General features: G+C 40.2%; 2 protein-coding genes across 2 annotated transcripts in view; one reads left to right on the top strand and one right to left on the bottom strand.

Annotated features, from left to right (window-relative positions):
- Positions 1-2736, bottom strand: part of LOC139744765 (centromere protein I-like) — a 30078-nt gene extending 27342 nt beyond the window's left edge. Inside the window, exon 1 of the mRNA XM_071655187.1 lies at positions 2597-2736. The gene's annotated coding sequence lies outside the window, so the exon portion shown is untranslated. The remainder of the gene's footprint in view (positions 1-2596) is intronic.
- Positions 2737-3025: 289 nt separating this feature from the next.
- On the top strand, positions 3026-15478 carry LOC139744769 (uncharacterized). The gene is made up of 11 exons (XM_071655190.1): positions 3026-3031; positions 4430-5129; positions 5544-5742; positions 6467-6540; positions 7076-7164; positions 7692-7775; positions 9575-9726; positions 12532-12612; positions 13443-13590; positions 14231-14322; positions 15201-15478. Exons 1-11 carry the CDS (start codon positions 3026-3028, stop codon positions 15412-15414), a joined length of 1839 nt encoding a protein of 612 aa, XP_071511291.1. The 3' UTR covers positions 15415-15478.
- Positions 15479-15774: the final 296 nt, after the last annotated feature.

Here is a 15774-nt window from a genome sequence, read left to right on the forward strand (position 1 = left end):
GAAGAGAGAAGATACAAATTTAGCTTCTATGACTGACTACCATTTGTAATGCCTGGAAGATTTGAAAGAAGTAATAAAGCTATCAAAAGAACAGAAAAGCTTATGGGAAATTCCGCAATTAGGTGGACACGACATGGATAAAAAGAAATGTGCCTCTTTATCTTACTCTTTAATTTAGGCATCAACTTATGCCATGGATGTTCACCAATCATTATGGTCTTTCAAATTTAGTAGATTTTATTTTTCGTATTCATTGGTTTTGCGAGATCTTAAACCATCATTTAAAATGTACATGTGGGACTGGGGACATTGAAATTCACTTATATTACAGTGGGTTCCTTTGAAAATTTTTCCTCAAAGTTTTGCTAAGGGGTAAAAGATGAATACAATTACATACTCCAGAAGTCATGTGACATTTTGTCAATATTACAAAAGCGTCAAATGACCTGCGGAATTATTTCGGACAAATGTAACGTTACTAACCATAATGTTACTAACCATGCTTTTGGGGGTCTAGCTAATAAATTTTCAGTCAAACTGCTGAAAATATTTGCGTGAACATTTGTCATGATGCAATAATTGAAATTAATGCAGCACTTTGTTTGAAGTAATTTGCATTTTTGCACACTTTTTGTTACCAGACATTGACTTTTTTGTCATGTCCTTTTTTCTTAACGTTACTAACCAGCCCTTTTAGTTGCCATAGCAATTCTAATATTTATTGGATTGTATTCATTCTTTTTTATTTCATAAACCTGGGAAGGATGAACATGTTTTTAACATGATTTTGACTTGAAATGAATAATGGTGACTTAGTAGTAAAAACAAATATCTAAATTTGTTTAAATGTAACGTTACTAACCGCGGAATTGCCCTTATGGTCTTGCTTGATTGATCAAGGTATAGGCCCAGCATCTATACTGCATTCTATTAAAATTTCTAAAAAACACTAAGTTAGTATTTTACTCGTCAAATGAAGGTTTAAAATTCATGATGTGGTTTGGACTCTACCTGCCAAAATGTCGAAAATCCTTCGTTAAATCCATAGAAATTTCTGGATCACTACCAAGGTCAAAATGTAATCATCTAGCTGTTCCTTGTGTCATTCTCTGCCTTTTCTGCAAGTTTCATCCAAATCTGTGCCCAACTTTTTTAGTTATTTTGCACACTGACAAACAAACAAACAAACCAACAGTAATGAAAATATAACCTCCTCCCTTGGCAGAGGTAACTAGAAAAGTAGACCTCAGCCAAGCAGCTATTTCCACCCATACACGCATGCTGAAAATCGCCGATGGTTCCCAACATCTGAATAAAATATATCACTAATAGCTAGAGAACTCTCGTTTGTAAAAACGTCATCAGCTTCCAGCTGCACGGCTCTCTCCTAAATACAGCATGCTCTGTAGCTGTAATAATATGCAAACCTCAAATACGCACAGCTTGAACGCCCAAGTTCATTAATCATGACATTGAACCTGTCAGTGTCACAGGGTGCGTTCGAGCGCTCTAAAGTGAACAAAAGCGTACCGCACCGAACTGTGCCAGATTTGAAGCGTACCTCACGAGTTATTTTGAGAAAAGGTCATGCATTTTTGTAGCAAGAATGTCATCCACCTGGCGCTTGAACTAAAATTACTTACAGCTGTCCCAAACAAAGAGAATGATGTTTTTGCATTGTGACGTATGTGCATGATACGCGCATGCTTTACAGCGAACTTTTGGTACACTTTTGGAGCACATCGGGAAGTGGTCCACTTTTGGCTCGGTACAGTACCGTACGGTACACTTTAGGAGCGTTCGAGCGCTCCTCTGGCGCGGGTATGGTACGGTACTGTTCGCCTTAGGAGAGCGCTCGAACGCACCCACACTGTACTGTAGTGTAGGGTCTACTGCCAAAAGAACAAAAATCCCTCAAAATATTCATAAAAATTTCCAGATCACTACCAAAATTTAACCGTCTATTCCTTGCGTTATCATCAACTTTTACTGCAAGTTTCAGTAATCCTTTCACAACTTTTTAAGTTATTCGGCAAACAGACAAACAAACCAACCAACGCCAATGAAAACCATGAACACAAACCTCCTCCCTTGGTGGTGGAGGTATAAATCAATACTTAGCATGCAATTTACAGAGTACACACTAAATTAGGCTGGGCATTTCATAATACCTGGATCTGATTCTCTACGAAGTAGTAGTATCTTATTTGTCTGTTATCTTCTAACGTTTTCAGGCTACTGCCAGATGCTGGGCTGGGTCGGTCGATCCGGCTTTCCTCCACCTCTCTGGCCTGGGCTGGCTGCTCTGTCTCAGTGTCTGGACTCTGGTTCATGAATCATGGTTTGCTTTAACCCCGTCGCGGGGCGCTGTAACACAGTAACAGCCCTTTACGGTACGTATTTGTCCGTATGGGGTCGCTGCTGCGGTTAGGTTAACCCCGGGACGCTCCGTATACAGTTACACACTGTGGGAGCAGTTACAACACTGCGTGTTGGGGCTGGTCGCAGTTACGGTTAGGTTTGCTTTTGATTGTTGTCACTACACTACAGTACACAATTCAATCAACTCGGTCAAATCTTTAGATCATCATCTTACCTTTGTCCAGCATATACGCTCTTCCACTTGATTCAAACATAGAACTGAGATTAGGGGTCAATTTGCGACTTGTATTGTCAACTTGCAGCAGCTCAGCCGAATGTACCCTGTCCCAACGGCCTAGCGTTTGAACTCCCCGCTTATCCGCCGGCGCGATCATCGGGTGTATGAATGCACAGCTACGGCAGCAGCACTGCACACAATTTGTGCGTAAAACCGCCGTTGAGTTACAGTAGTTGGCCCCAGAGTAAAATCTCGCGAGATAATCTCGTTTACCTCCACATAACGTGAGCGAGAACAAGAGAGCGAGATTGTAGTTTTCCTCGACGTTTCCACGGTGACATCAGTAAACCATCAACTTTCAAGCAAAAATGTCAGAGAAAGAACCATAGCTATCAGGAAGCCATGACATCTAAAGGACTGGCAAACATGACGGTGAGATTTATATCCTTATTCTGTTTTTTTTCGATGAGAGTGAATTAATATTTGCGCATAAGATGCAAAGTTGTTGCGCGGTTCCGAGTGATGAACGCTTAGTCCCGTACATGTTGATCCATGTGAGAGTTTTGTTGTAATTCGATCTCGTCTCGCGATCAAAGAACAGTCAGGCCTCAGCTCAGTATTAAAAAGTGAGGTCTCAGTCAGGATTTATTCGGAATCTCATCTGGGCATTGCTGTACAGCATCGTCATCCAGAGATGTGCTGCTAGTGTGCGACATGGCTATAGACTTGAACTACGAACTACCAATTTGTTAAATCTTGAGAGAAAAATGCTGTTTTCCATTTTGGAAAGAGTTCCTTTTGTCCCCCCCCCCCCCCCCCCCACTAAATAACTTTTTTAAAAAAAACAAATAATGAACTAAATAAAGGTTATGCCATTTATGGGAAGACTTCTTTTGAGACATAACCCTAGCTTAACCTTTATTTAGTTTATTATTAGTAAAAAAAAAGTAATTTATTTATTTTGTGCAAATTTAGTGGGGGGACATACGGATAAAAAATTTCCATTTCGGAAAGAGTTCCTTTGATGACTTAGTCATAGGGAACTCTTTCCGAAATGGAAATTTTTTATTTGCGTGGATGGGTACAGGTAGACCTACCGCTACTTAGGCGCTAACGTTAGTAGTTACTAGTACAGTAGTAGGTTCTTCCATTTGCATGATTTGGCACTTTATAAACATTAATTATATTATGCTATGTCCAGTATGTGATTATGGGTTATGCCTAACTTGTAAGTTGTTAGCATTGACATGGTTTGAACAAACAGGGAACTGCACCAGCAGCCCAAACGCGTCGTGTTTGGTTTTGGGCCTCGGGCAGGGCAGGGCAACCCTATCCCACCTGAAACTATCTTTGTCTTGATAATATCATCGATGATCATGGGGGACCAGAGACCAAAATACAGGGTTTTGTAGCTAATCTATGAAGTGTTATTTTGGGAGGAATTGGTAGTAAAAATAAAATATAATCCGCCAGTGCCATGATGTCCAATGAATGATTTTGTCTGAGACTTTAGTCCTCGCTGTGCACTTCAGAATTCAGTGCCCAATTCATTGCACTGCATTATATAAATGTGTTCTTAATACTAGAATAGACTCTCTAGCTCATGTGCTGTTTGTAAGCTGTATAACAATACTATCAGCGGTGAATACTGTCTGTAAAGGAGGCTATAGATTGGAGACTATCTATGCAAACCACCCAACTTACATGTATTACAACTACCATGTGTATTCTATATTTCTAGTGACAAAAGTGACATATTTTCAGATAAAAAGCCACTTTGAAATATGTTTCCTGCAAAAATTTATTGGTAAATTGTGTTATCTTTTGCAGAAGAAACCCAAGAACACCGCACCTGTGCTGCTGAGGAGACCCATTGCTCAGCCTCCTCCAGCCAAACCGGAGCCATCAGCGTACAAGACCACTTCATACCAGCTCTATCAGAGTCAGAGTGTACCATCCCTCTTAGAACTCAGTCAAGAGTTCAGTGAGCATCACCAGTTCTTGGCCCCCTCTCTGCCAAGCGATGCTCAGTCTGTCACGTCTGACATCAACGAAGATGTTTACGCACCTCAGAATACCCCTCGAACAAAGGACATGGCACTGCAGTCGGCAAGCAGTCAGTCATTTTCGTCGCCGGAAGCACCTCCTGACTGGAAGTTTATCATTGAATCCAGATATAACATGAACAACAGGGCCAACAAAGCAGCGGGCAAGGCCCTGGAATCGGACTCCCTGGTAAAACCATACAAACCCAGGGGACCCGATCCGTTTCCCTTGCGACAGCCCAAACAACCTCCCGAAGTCAAACACGAGATTCTGTATGCCAACGTTGATGATCCGAGGTACTATGAGATCCCTGCCTTCTCTCTGAATGATTTCTGCTACGATCTGTCACGAGTGTATGAAATGCCAAGAGAGCAAGTGAAGAATATTGTCTTCTCCAAACAGAACTTTAAAAAGATGACGACATTGTTTGCTAGTTTCACAAACACCCCGAGACAGGAGAAAGTGAACACGCTTGAATTGAAAGGTGAGTACTCATGAGATGCATTTGACTTCTACCAAAGGTAGTGGTCAGAAGTGCTGAGGATATGTGACATTTTATGCTTTGTTCTTATCTTTAGCTCCAGTTTGTTGTGTAATGAGAACAAAGTGGACCCAATTTGGTATAGTGTGTAAGAATTCTTCTTTCTTGTTTAGTTAATCTTGAGCTGTCTCCACCATAATCTTCCAGTTTTTTAAAATAAAAATACAAGAAAATATTGTTACAATTGTATTACTACTTTATACTGAATTCCATACTGTATTGATTGATTAAACAGACATCAAGCTTGAATTTATTCACATTTCTGAATGAGTCACCCACCCCATGTCTAAAAAACATGTTGCACTTGAAGACCTTGTATCTTCCTGACTTTGAATGTCCCCCCCCCCCCCCCACCAGGTGAAGACATTCCTACCGTTAATCCCCGCGTGCCCCAGCATCAGCTCCTGATCGAGATGGCGTGTGAGATCGAGCAGCAGATGCGGCAGTTGGTGCTGGAGGACGTGCAGAGCCAGATGCACAGTGACCAGACGGGGAAGGCGCTTCAGTCGGCGGGTTCGATGAGCGTCAACGGAAAGTCGCTTCCACCGCTGAGACGGTACGCACAAGTCTCTCTTCCTCTTTCATGTCACATGTTCTCTTGTTTTGTTTGTGAATGTGGAAATTCTTGATAAATGTACATGTATTACTAGGCATGTTGCATCTCACAAAAGGCTAGTGAAATTTTATGGAATGGACTGATGGTTGAAAGACAACAATGACAGAATCTGGTACAACTTTCATGACAGCAATTAAGATTCAGGCATACATGCAATGCATTTTTAGTTCCAGCAATCTGCAACTTACAAACAGCAGAACTCTTGCTACAAGTCCAGTACAATCTTCATTCTAAAAAAACAAAACAACAACAACAAAGCAGAACAAAACAAAACTTTTGGAGAACTAGAAAACATGTATGAAAATTCCTGCAACAATCAAATTCCACTGGACTGAAACAGTGGTAATGGTAATTTGTTTACTGGCTCATATTCTGACTGACTTTTTTTAATCAATTTACAAATTCTATGAACAAAACTAAAGTGTTGCTTTTAAGCAATGACCACCATCATACTAGGTATATGAAAGCCTTTGGCCTTTTGTAAAATGGTCATTATTGTAAGCATAACATTATCAGTCAATCGCTTTACATTCTGTTTATGTAATGTAAATGTTCTAAAACTGAAATCTTAAAAAAATGAATAAATAAATAGATACACCTTTGTAAATGCTTGGAGAAATGGTTGATGATGTAAGTTTATCTTTTTTTTAATCATTTCTTACAGAGACAAGGAATCCCTGTTCAGTGCACCAGTCTCAAAGTACTTCCAGGGTTCAAGAAGGTCAGGAGAGCCATTTGGTAAGTCAGTAGCCCTGTACTTCATTTACTTATAAAATGCATATATGGTGCGATTGTTTGTTTGTTTTTTGTTTGTTTATATTTGCCATCATCTTAATGTATCTGCCTTTACAAGTGTCGAAGGTATTGCTGAAAAAGGATTTGATTTGTTTAATGAATGCTGTCTACGGGAGTAGCATCTCTTTTCAAACTGGCTGGGGTGAGTCTCAAGTAGGTACAAATGTAGTACCAAAATATTGTATCTGAGAAGCCTAGAGGCATCAAAATATATCCATATATTGGCAGAGTACATGAAAAATGTGACAAATTGGACCAATTATCTAAATCAGGGCGACTAAAAGCTCAGGGTTTCAGTGAACATTTTTGCAAAAACCCAGCATACTCCCATGTTCTCTCCTATGATGCAATTTGCCATCTTCACATCAAATTGTGTGTGGGAAATGTTAGGGCTTGCTTCATATCCTGGATATGGCAAGCTGTACTTCCAAAATTGTGAAATTTATGTTATATCTTTTCTGTCGTGCTCTCTTTCCAGACTCTCCCAACCCCGAGTCTCAGATCAACCCAGCTGAACTGGCAATTCTAGAGTGCCTTGTTAATGGAGGTGTGGCCCTCAGTTTGAAGGTAAGACTATTGCCTGGGAGCTTGAAATTCAGTTACATACATTCTTGTGATGAGATAAAAAAAAAGAAAGAAAAGAAAAGAAGCAGTACATGTAGCAAGAACTAGAAGTAAGATCCTGACAGTAAAGAGTCAGTTTTCTCACTTGTTGCATTCAAACTTCAAGGTTTAATCATGGAGAAAAATGGACAGGAGTCTATGTTTGAAGACTTCCTTCATCGTTCCCTCTATGAGGGACTGATGTGGAGTGTCATTTTGACTTGTTACATCTGCTTGAATTCTTCTTTGATAGTAATTTGGCAGACACACAGATGCGGCACTTGTTAAAACTCTAGCCGGAATAAGAACAGAATATAGACCATAGTAATTCACTTTTTATCTTCATTCTCTGTTTTTCTGCTTTGTTAGTTGATTACCCCTGTCTTCTGTAAGTGGCTTGTTTTTGTTTAACTTTGATAATAATGTGCACATGTTTGTAATTACCAAAGGATTGCCTTTTGACATCATCTTCGTCTTGTTTTATTTTGCAGGCTCATTTTGTCTCAGCACTGCCTCAGATGAATCCAGTTTTGAAGACACTGACGTATCTCAACCTGTCCTTCAATGATTTCAAGGTGAGATGTTGTAGTCATTTGGGCAAGTTTGTCATATCGTAGCATTGCCTCAAATTTATTTAATCATATCCCTAAACTTTTATTCCAGTTATTGTTGTCCCCGCCGAACGAGTTCGAGCAGGGGACTATGAAACGGGCTCCGTACGTGTGTGTGTCCGTGCGTCTGTCTGTCTGTGTGTGCGTCCGTGTGTGATCAAAATGTTCAATTTGCTACTTCTCTGTCATTTATGAGCCAATTTTGATTCTGTTTGCTTTATATGATAGCACTACATGGAAGCTTTGAAACTTCTACACAGAATTTCAGTTGTGACCTTTGACCTTGACCTACATTGCACATTTGCTACAAAATGCTACTCCTTCGCCATTTCTAACCCGATTTCGATTCCGTTTGCTTTATGTGATGGCACTAGGTGAGGGCTTCAAAACTTCTACACAGAATTTTGACCTTTGACTTCTTTGACCTTTGACCTTGATTTTTGACCAATATTGTGTATTTTGCTACAAAATGCTACTCCTACGCAGAGACTCCAACTCTCCCGTTTTCGACGGGAGATCTCCCGCCGAAAGCCCATTTTTGCACAATCTCCCGTTCTCCCGTTTGAGATTTGATTTCTCCCGCCCTGGCTTTGTGTCTCCCGGTGGGAAGGATTTCTTACTTATTTCTATCGTATATTGAAGAAATAAGCCTTAGATAGCACCAGAGAACATCAAGAATCCTAGGAACTTCGCGCTTCGCACACATCAACTTGGAGTCTCCCGTTTGCTAGGGGTTTCGGGCGGGAGAATCTCCAGATCAGAAGGTGCTTGGGGTTGGAGTCTCTGCTACGCCATTTCTAACCCGATTTCGATTCCGTTTGCTTTATGTGATGGCACTAGGTGAGGGCTTCAAAATTTCTACACAGAATTTTGACCTTTGACTTCTTTGACCTTTGACCTTGATTTTTGACCTATATTGTACATTGGCTACAAAATGCTACTCCTTCGCCATTTCTAACCCGATTTCGATTCTGTTTACTTTATGTGATGGCGCTAGGTGAGGGCTTCAAAACTTCTACACAGAATTTTGACCTTTGACTTCTTTGACCTTTGACCTTGATTTTTTACCAATATTGTACATTTTGCTACAAAATGCTACTCCTACGCCATTTCTAATCCGATTTCGATTCTGTTTGCTTTATGTGATGGCACTAGGTGAGGGCTTCAAAACTTTTACACAGAATTTTGACCTTTGACTTCTTTGACCTTTGACCTTGATTTTTGACCTATATTGTACATTTTGCTATAAAATGCTACTTCCGGCGGGGACATATGTATTATGCACCGCGTAATTTCTAGTTTTCCTTGTATTTCAGCTGTGTTACTTTTGGCTCTGGAGCACATTCCCTTGTGTGAAATACTTTGTTGAGAATAGTATCTATAGATGCAGTTTTTTTGCTGCTCTCAAAATGAGATTCTACAACCTTTTACTGCTAATGATTTGTTTCCTTGTTATGCTTTGAATGCAAAAAAAAAAAAGTTTATGTATCTGATTCTGAGTTAGCCAGTCATATTGAAAACAGCAATAGTCAGAAGATGTTTGCTAGGGCAGTTACTATTGCAGTCTTTTGTGGGAATCTTTTCTCAATTCCATCTAGGATTCTTTAGACTACAAGCCCTGACCTTAGTTTTGCAAAGCAATTTCTCTGCATGATATACAAGAAGACATCATCCGATATTCCTGTTATGGTAAAGTTATTTCTTTTACCATGGGTAGAATGAATAGGGAGGTAAGCTATTTGATGTTATCCCTCAAATTGCAGATCATTCCATCCATAGTCTTTGAGATTGAGAACCTGCTGGTGCTGAAGCTGAGGAACAACCCAATCCGTGAGGTGCCCTACGAGGTCGGCAACCTGACTCGCCTCCGCACCCTGGTCCTCTCCTTCTGTATCCTCTCCGACCTGCCTCCAAGGTGAGGACCGCATCCCAGGCGGGAGGGGATGGGGGAAGTCACATCCCTCATCAAACCCCCCCCCCCCAAAAAAAAAAACCAACCCAACAACAACAACAACAAACAAACAAACAAACAACAACCAACCAACCAAACAATGAATAAAAATAAAAATACTCCATTCCCATCTTGGCTAAGAGTAGCTCATGTAACCTTGATCCTCCCTCATGAAAAAAAAATTACATTAATGGCTTGGCCAGGAAAAGCTTACATAATCAACCCCCAGCCCCCTAAATAAAAAAAGAACTAAAAGTTTTTTTTTTAAAGAACTTTGGGGGTAGGACATAACTGGCCATGGTGTGTTATCAGTCTATTGTCTAATGTCTGAGACAGGTGATAACATTGATAACACCAAGTGGTTCCATAAAAGCATGTGCATATTATCTTCTTGTGTTGAGAGTGAATGTTATCCCAACAGGTTAATCAAAAACAGTTGAGTTCTTTTACCATGGCAGCATTAGCTGAAAATCAGATTCTTCTGGAATGCTGATATTTAGGGTGTCTGGTTGGAAACTTAAAGGGGAAGTCCGGACGATTATCAGCCGTTTCCCGTGTAAAGAACAATATTTCATGAACCTATTACCCTTTTCCCGACGAGAAAAGACCATCAGATACATTTACTATGATTTTTTTGAAAAATAAGGTAATTCTTCATGTTCGAATCCGTCGCGAGCAGCCCTTCGTACTATCTGTCCCAGTATGCATTGCGCGTGACGTCACAGACTCACTTTCCCAAGCGGAGCACCGCGAGCGCTGCCCAGCTACGCATCGATCTCCCATTGCACTGCTGACTGTGGCGCGGTATCGGCATGCCTGCTGAGGTCTGCCTTGTTGGCGCTACCGCAAAAGTCCGTACACTGTTTCAGGAGTGCTGTTGCCAAATGCTGTATTCCTTTATTCAAATTATCTTCGGTATATATCTATATAAAATTCGTCAAAGATTAATGTAAAATAGTTGCAATGTTATTACATTTTCATTTTATTGAAATATTATATGTATTGTAATACTGCCGTACTTATTAGTGTCCACCCCATCATTTACAATTCATTGGCTATTGTTGTCATCAGAGCAATCAGGCATACATTTACGTCTGCTGCTACCAAATGCTATCACAATCCGCGATCGTTTTTTTCAACTTCTGAGTGTAAACAGTCTGAAATCAGTCTGTCAATTTCAGAATTATTGCCTCTCTTGTTGTCCGAGACTGTTGAGTATGTCTGACGGTGGTAAATTACGACAGTATAACTTGAACCGCGGAAGAAACGCCAGCGCCAGCTTCATCATAGTACCGCCGCCGGTAACTGCAACCAGCAGCCCCATAAACATAGCGTAATGGGACTGCGTACTGTAGTATTCAGGATCATGATCGGGTAGCATCGCGGATAAATATCAACTTAAAATCGAAATATTTCTTCAATTTGAAGACTTAACAGTAAAGTTAAAGTATTGACAACAGGCTTTGGGTAACGTTTGGTTCTGCCAATAGTCCTTTTCTGTTCAAATTGATGACTTAATGTGACTCGGTCGAGAGGAACCTTGGAGAGCTACACTGAATTATTGACGGCCAGCACAGGCGCACACACAAAGAGACATCTCTGTGCGCACACATCTCCGGTTATGCGCTGGCCGTCAATTCAGTGTAGCTCTCCCAGGTTCCTCTCGACCGAGTCACATTAAGTCATTAATTCGAACAGAAAGGGACTATTGGCAGAACCAAGCGTTGCCCGAAGCCTGTTGTCAATACTTCAACTTCACTGGTAAGTCTTCAAATTGAAGACATTTTTTTTTATTTTAAGTTGATATTTATCGGCGATACTACCTTATCATGATCCTGAATGCTACAGTGCGCAGCCCCATTACGCTATGCGTATGGGGCTGCTGGTTGCAGTTACGCCGCCGATGGGGAGTATGACGAGGCTGCATCGAGTATAGTTGTAAGTTTTGACGACAAACTTGTCAATTAGAATATTGGAAAGCCATCTTGCACACCTTTCCCGCTCATTTTCTGGGTTCGGAATGGCAAAAAAAAAACTCTTCTTCTGGCCATCGCCCGGTTTATTAGAACACCCAAACGCTCACACATCGGCATTTTTGAAGTGAAGCAATAGATCATGCCGCGTGCATCCGCTGCGTGGCCAGAACCACGCGGAACGCTACCGCTTGCTCGGCCCGTGTCTCCGTTGCTCAAGCAGGGCTCCCCGAGCCAGCTGACGCTCCAAACAAAAAGCAATGTGATGCTAATACGTCACGCCGTCACGTGATCTTTCTCGCCGGCGTACAGAAATTGAACAGTTACGATTCAAAATTAGTGATGCTAAAAAATCGATTGTGACGAATTGGGAGGGTATTTTTCAATGAAAATTAGTCATTATGGTCCTTGATTTATGTAGATTACGGTGAAATTTATTCAAAATCGTCCGGACTTCTTTAACTTTAATATGGCTCAATTTAGTTTTTTATGTGCCAGAGAGTAGCTTCTTGACTAAAAAGCTACCAAGGGAGTGGAGTAAACATATTATTGGGCTGGTGCTGATTTGATTAAAACGCTAGTAATATTTTTGTTAAGCATTGTAAATGTAGCAGATGTAATTCTTGCTTTCTCCAGGATGTTAGAGAAAAGTAGCGCCAGCAATCTTTGCATATAATTTACATGGCATTTTGTCACAACACTTTAACTTTTCATATCACTTTCAGTTTATGATATCTGATGTAAGTCAGTTATCTATTGTATCACTTTATTTTGCTTGTTTTATCTTGTTTTGCAGTTTGTTCACATTACCCATCAAGTTCCTGGATCTGTCCTACAATAAGCTGACATTCTTGCCAAATGAAATCAGTCATCTCAAGTAAGAAAAACATCTCAGTGATTTCCATTTGTGGTAGATGATGGTAAAGGGACCATTATACATTTTTGTCACCAAAGGCCAGTTGAGTGAGTTGCCAAGCATTTTGGTCTAATAGGAAAGGGCACAAGGGAATCATCAGCACTTCTTGTGTGCATATTTTATATAGCTTAATTTTAGATTGTTTTGTTTTGTTTTGTTTTTTCGTTTTGTTTTTCTCTTTTTGTCACTAGACTGTATAGTCCCTTTCTGCTCAATCTGCTCTGGACCTTCCATTCTTCACTGAATCACTCCTACCATTTTTTATCCGTTCATTTACTGAGCAAACGCAAAATATGCATTCATTTACTCTCAACAATAGGTCCTATATGTGAAATTGATGTTCATCAAGTGATTGGATACAAGTAGCAGTATGGCAGAGTTTTGCTTTTTTTTTTTTTTTTTTTTTTTTTTTGCATCTGCAAAGACAAAGTCCAGACCTTTACCTAACATCGAAACAAAGATGTTGATGTTCATATCATTTTTAGAATGACTCTGTTTAAAGAAAAGAAGAAACACCTATAATATTTTGGACCACACTACCATAATTTAATAAAGATAAGGATTCAGACAGTTTGTCATTATTTGTTTACTCTATCTCAGTCCATATGCTTCTGAAGTGAGTGCAAGTTACATATACATGTACCTTGTGATACGCAAAATTTGTGAGTTACTGGCTGCTTTCTTCCAGAACATGTTCCTCTCATAAATACTTGCCATATAACCTGTCACCATTGATGAATAATCTTTCTTGTGATGTCATAACCAGCTGTTAATTGATTGGTTAATTTCAGGCGACTGCGTGAGCTGAACCTGGAGGGGAACCAGATCGCTGCCCTTCCCAGCGGGATGCTCAAACTCCGGGAACTCAAGTACCTGAGGGTCATCAACAACTTCATGCATCCGCTCTTCTGGAAGGAGAACAGCCAGAACAATCCACAAGTATGTAGCAGGTCACTAGGTCATCAGGTCACCTGTAGCAATGACACACTTCTCTATGCAGCATACCCTGTTCTATTTTCTTACCCCATTTTATATTGTATTGATCACTCTTTGCCTTTTCCTTTATTGTGTTTTGCTGCAGTTCTACTTCTTGTGAAAGTGTTTGAATTTGTTATGAAAATGTGTGTGAGCGTTTCTCCCTTTGATGTTATATTCCCAAAACATGCACAATGTATCTTGCGTTACAGCTTCGCTTTAAAGTCCATGGCAAGCAACATATAGAACTTCTAGTGTAGTAAAACAGTGTGCGATATATACAGAAATAGTTGGATAGATATACAGACAGACGAACAGACAGATTAATAGAGAGGGAGAGAGAGAGAGAGAGAAAGAGAAAATGAACAAAACAGAACCAAAAAGTTGGATAGATACTGGTAGACAGGTAATAGAAAGAGAAAAAAGAGAGATGGATAGAGAGGGGAGAGAGTTAATTGGAGTTATGGATAGAGATAGATTGATTGATTGCGACAGACAGGTAAATTGATGAAAAGAGGAAAGAGAAAATGAAGGAAAGTGAGAGAGAAACTCCAAATGAATCTTGTCTTGATTATAGCATCTACTGCTTTACAATCCTTTGCAGAGATTGTCGGACATGGCAGCATTGGTATGCAAACAGGAAGGTCTGGATGCTCTCGATGGACTTCAGGAATCCATAAGGGTTTACCTCAACAGGTGCGTTATGATTTGCTCCAGGCTGTGAATTTGTTCTACACGATTCACTTGAAATTGCCTTCTCCTATCACCCTAAACCCTTCTGAAACTTTGCATAGACCATACTTCTCAATCATTTTGTTCTCTTGTAATTGATGTAGCTTTGACGCTCATAATGTGACATTGAAAAGTTCATTGTATGACCTATGCTCTAAAGCTGAAGTTTGGTTTTTCGGAATAAACATCACGACTATTTTAGTGCTCTGCTTTCTCTCATATTTCAGGAAGTTCTATGTCAAACATCCTGTATGCAAGTGAAATTTGGACAGGATAATAATTCTTGAATTAAAGTGTGAAAATAAATTTTGTAGGTATCAGTTTTTAAAGTTTTCACGATCTTGTACTGTCCCATTTATCTCCTGGTACTTCTTGCGTACATAATATGTGGGCACTACAAAGTCTTTGTAGTGTTAAACTGAGTTTGCTAACTATGATGAATATAAATACAAAGATTAGGGTATACAACCATTCAGAGCAAATATTAGCCAGTCTCCTTTCAAATTAGATTTTTATTGCCCAAAATTTCCATATGCAGACATTCTGCTAGAAATGAACACTGTTAAACAAGGAATGTTCGCGTGCATTTTAATTTCGCGAATTTCGCGAGCGCCAAGATTCGCGAAATTAAAATGCACATGAAAGTTCTTGTCTACACTATATGCATTGAATGCCGGTGGCAGTTCGCGAAAATATCATGCCGCAAAAAAAGGCCGTCAGCTCCAATTTGCGAAAATTTCATGCCGCGAATATATCATGTTTTGTAGTATGTGTTTAAAGGAAAAAGAACATATCGCCAGATTACAATGTAAATTCATGTACGTATTGTCATTGACTACCAGCTACACAACCTGTGACTGCTGCGGTGGACCTCTCTATGGCCCGGGCCTGCGGCTCATTCGGCCCTGTCGTAAGATCTACGGTGTGCGCCAGGTGCCCTTTTTCTTCATAGCTTGCTCACCGTCGTGTCGAGACTACTTCCTGGAGAACACGCGGTCGCTGACCGACCTCATCTACGAGGATGACGAGTTTGATTCAGATGAACTCGAGGACTGATGAGCTTGATGTGGATAAACTCAATTATGCTAGTGAATGGAGTGGCAGAATTGTGTAGTGTGTTAAATGTGGTACCCTGGGGTGTGAATACCTTGCCTTGCTTGAAGGCTTGTGGTTATTTAATTCCACTTGCTCATTTCCAGTCTTCAGTGAATGCTGTGGTGAAAGGCTGTGATTCTCAGTTTGCTTTGGCGGATGAGCAGGGGGAGTAGACTGTAGGAGTGATTTATACAACAGAAAGAGAGAAGGCAAAGATGAGATTCCAACGAGCCACCAGCTTGTGATTCTTAGGCTGCAGATTCATTTTCTGCATATTAATAACAGGCAATTGTAATTTGTAAAGTGTATTTGTGGTGCATT

Source organism: Diadema antillarum, unplaced genomic scaffold (genome assembly GCF_040938485.1).
Source record: "Diadema antillarum isolate AM-2024a unplaced genomic scaffold, OU_Dant_1.0 seq00001208_RagTag, whole genome shotgun sequence".
NCBI lineage: Eukaryota > Metazoa > Echinodermata > Echinoidea > Diadematoida > Diadematidae > Diadema > Diadema antillarum.

What these genes read in the sequence shown, in the direction of transcription:
- LOC139744769 (XM_071655190.1), top strand. An exon ending in GTGTGGCCCTCAGTTTGAAG is followed by an intron (nt 7,165 to 7,691) that starts GTAAGACTATTG and finishes TTTATTTTGCAG; the next exon opens with GCTCATTTTGTCTCAGCACT. An exon ending in CTCTCCGACCTGCCTCCAAG is followed by an intron (nt 9,727 to 12,531) that starts GTGAGGACCGCA and finishes CTTGTTTTGCAG; the next exon opens with TTTGTTCACATTACCCATCA.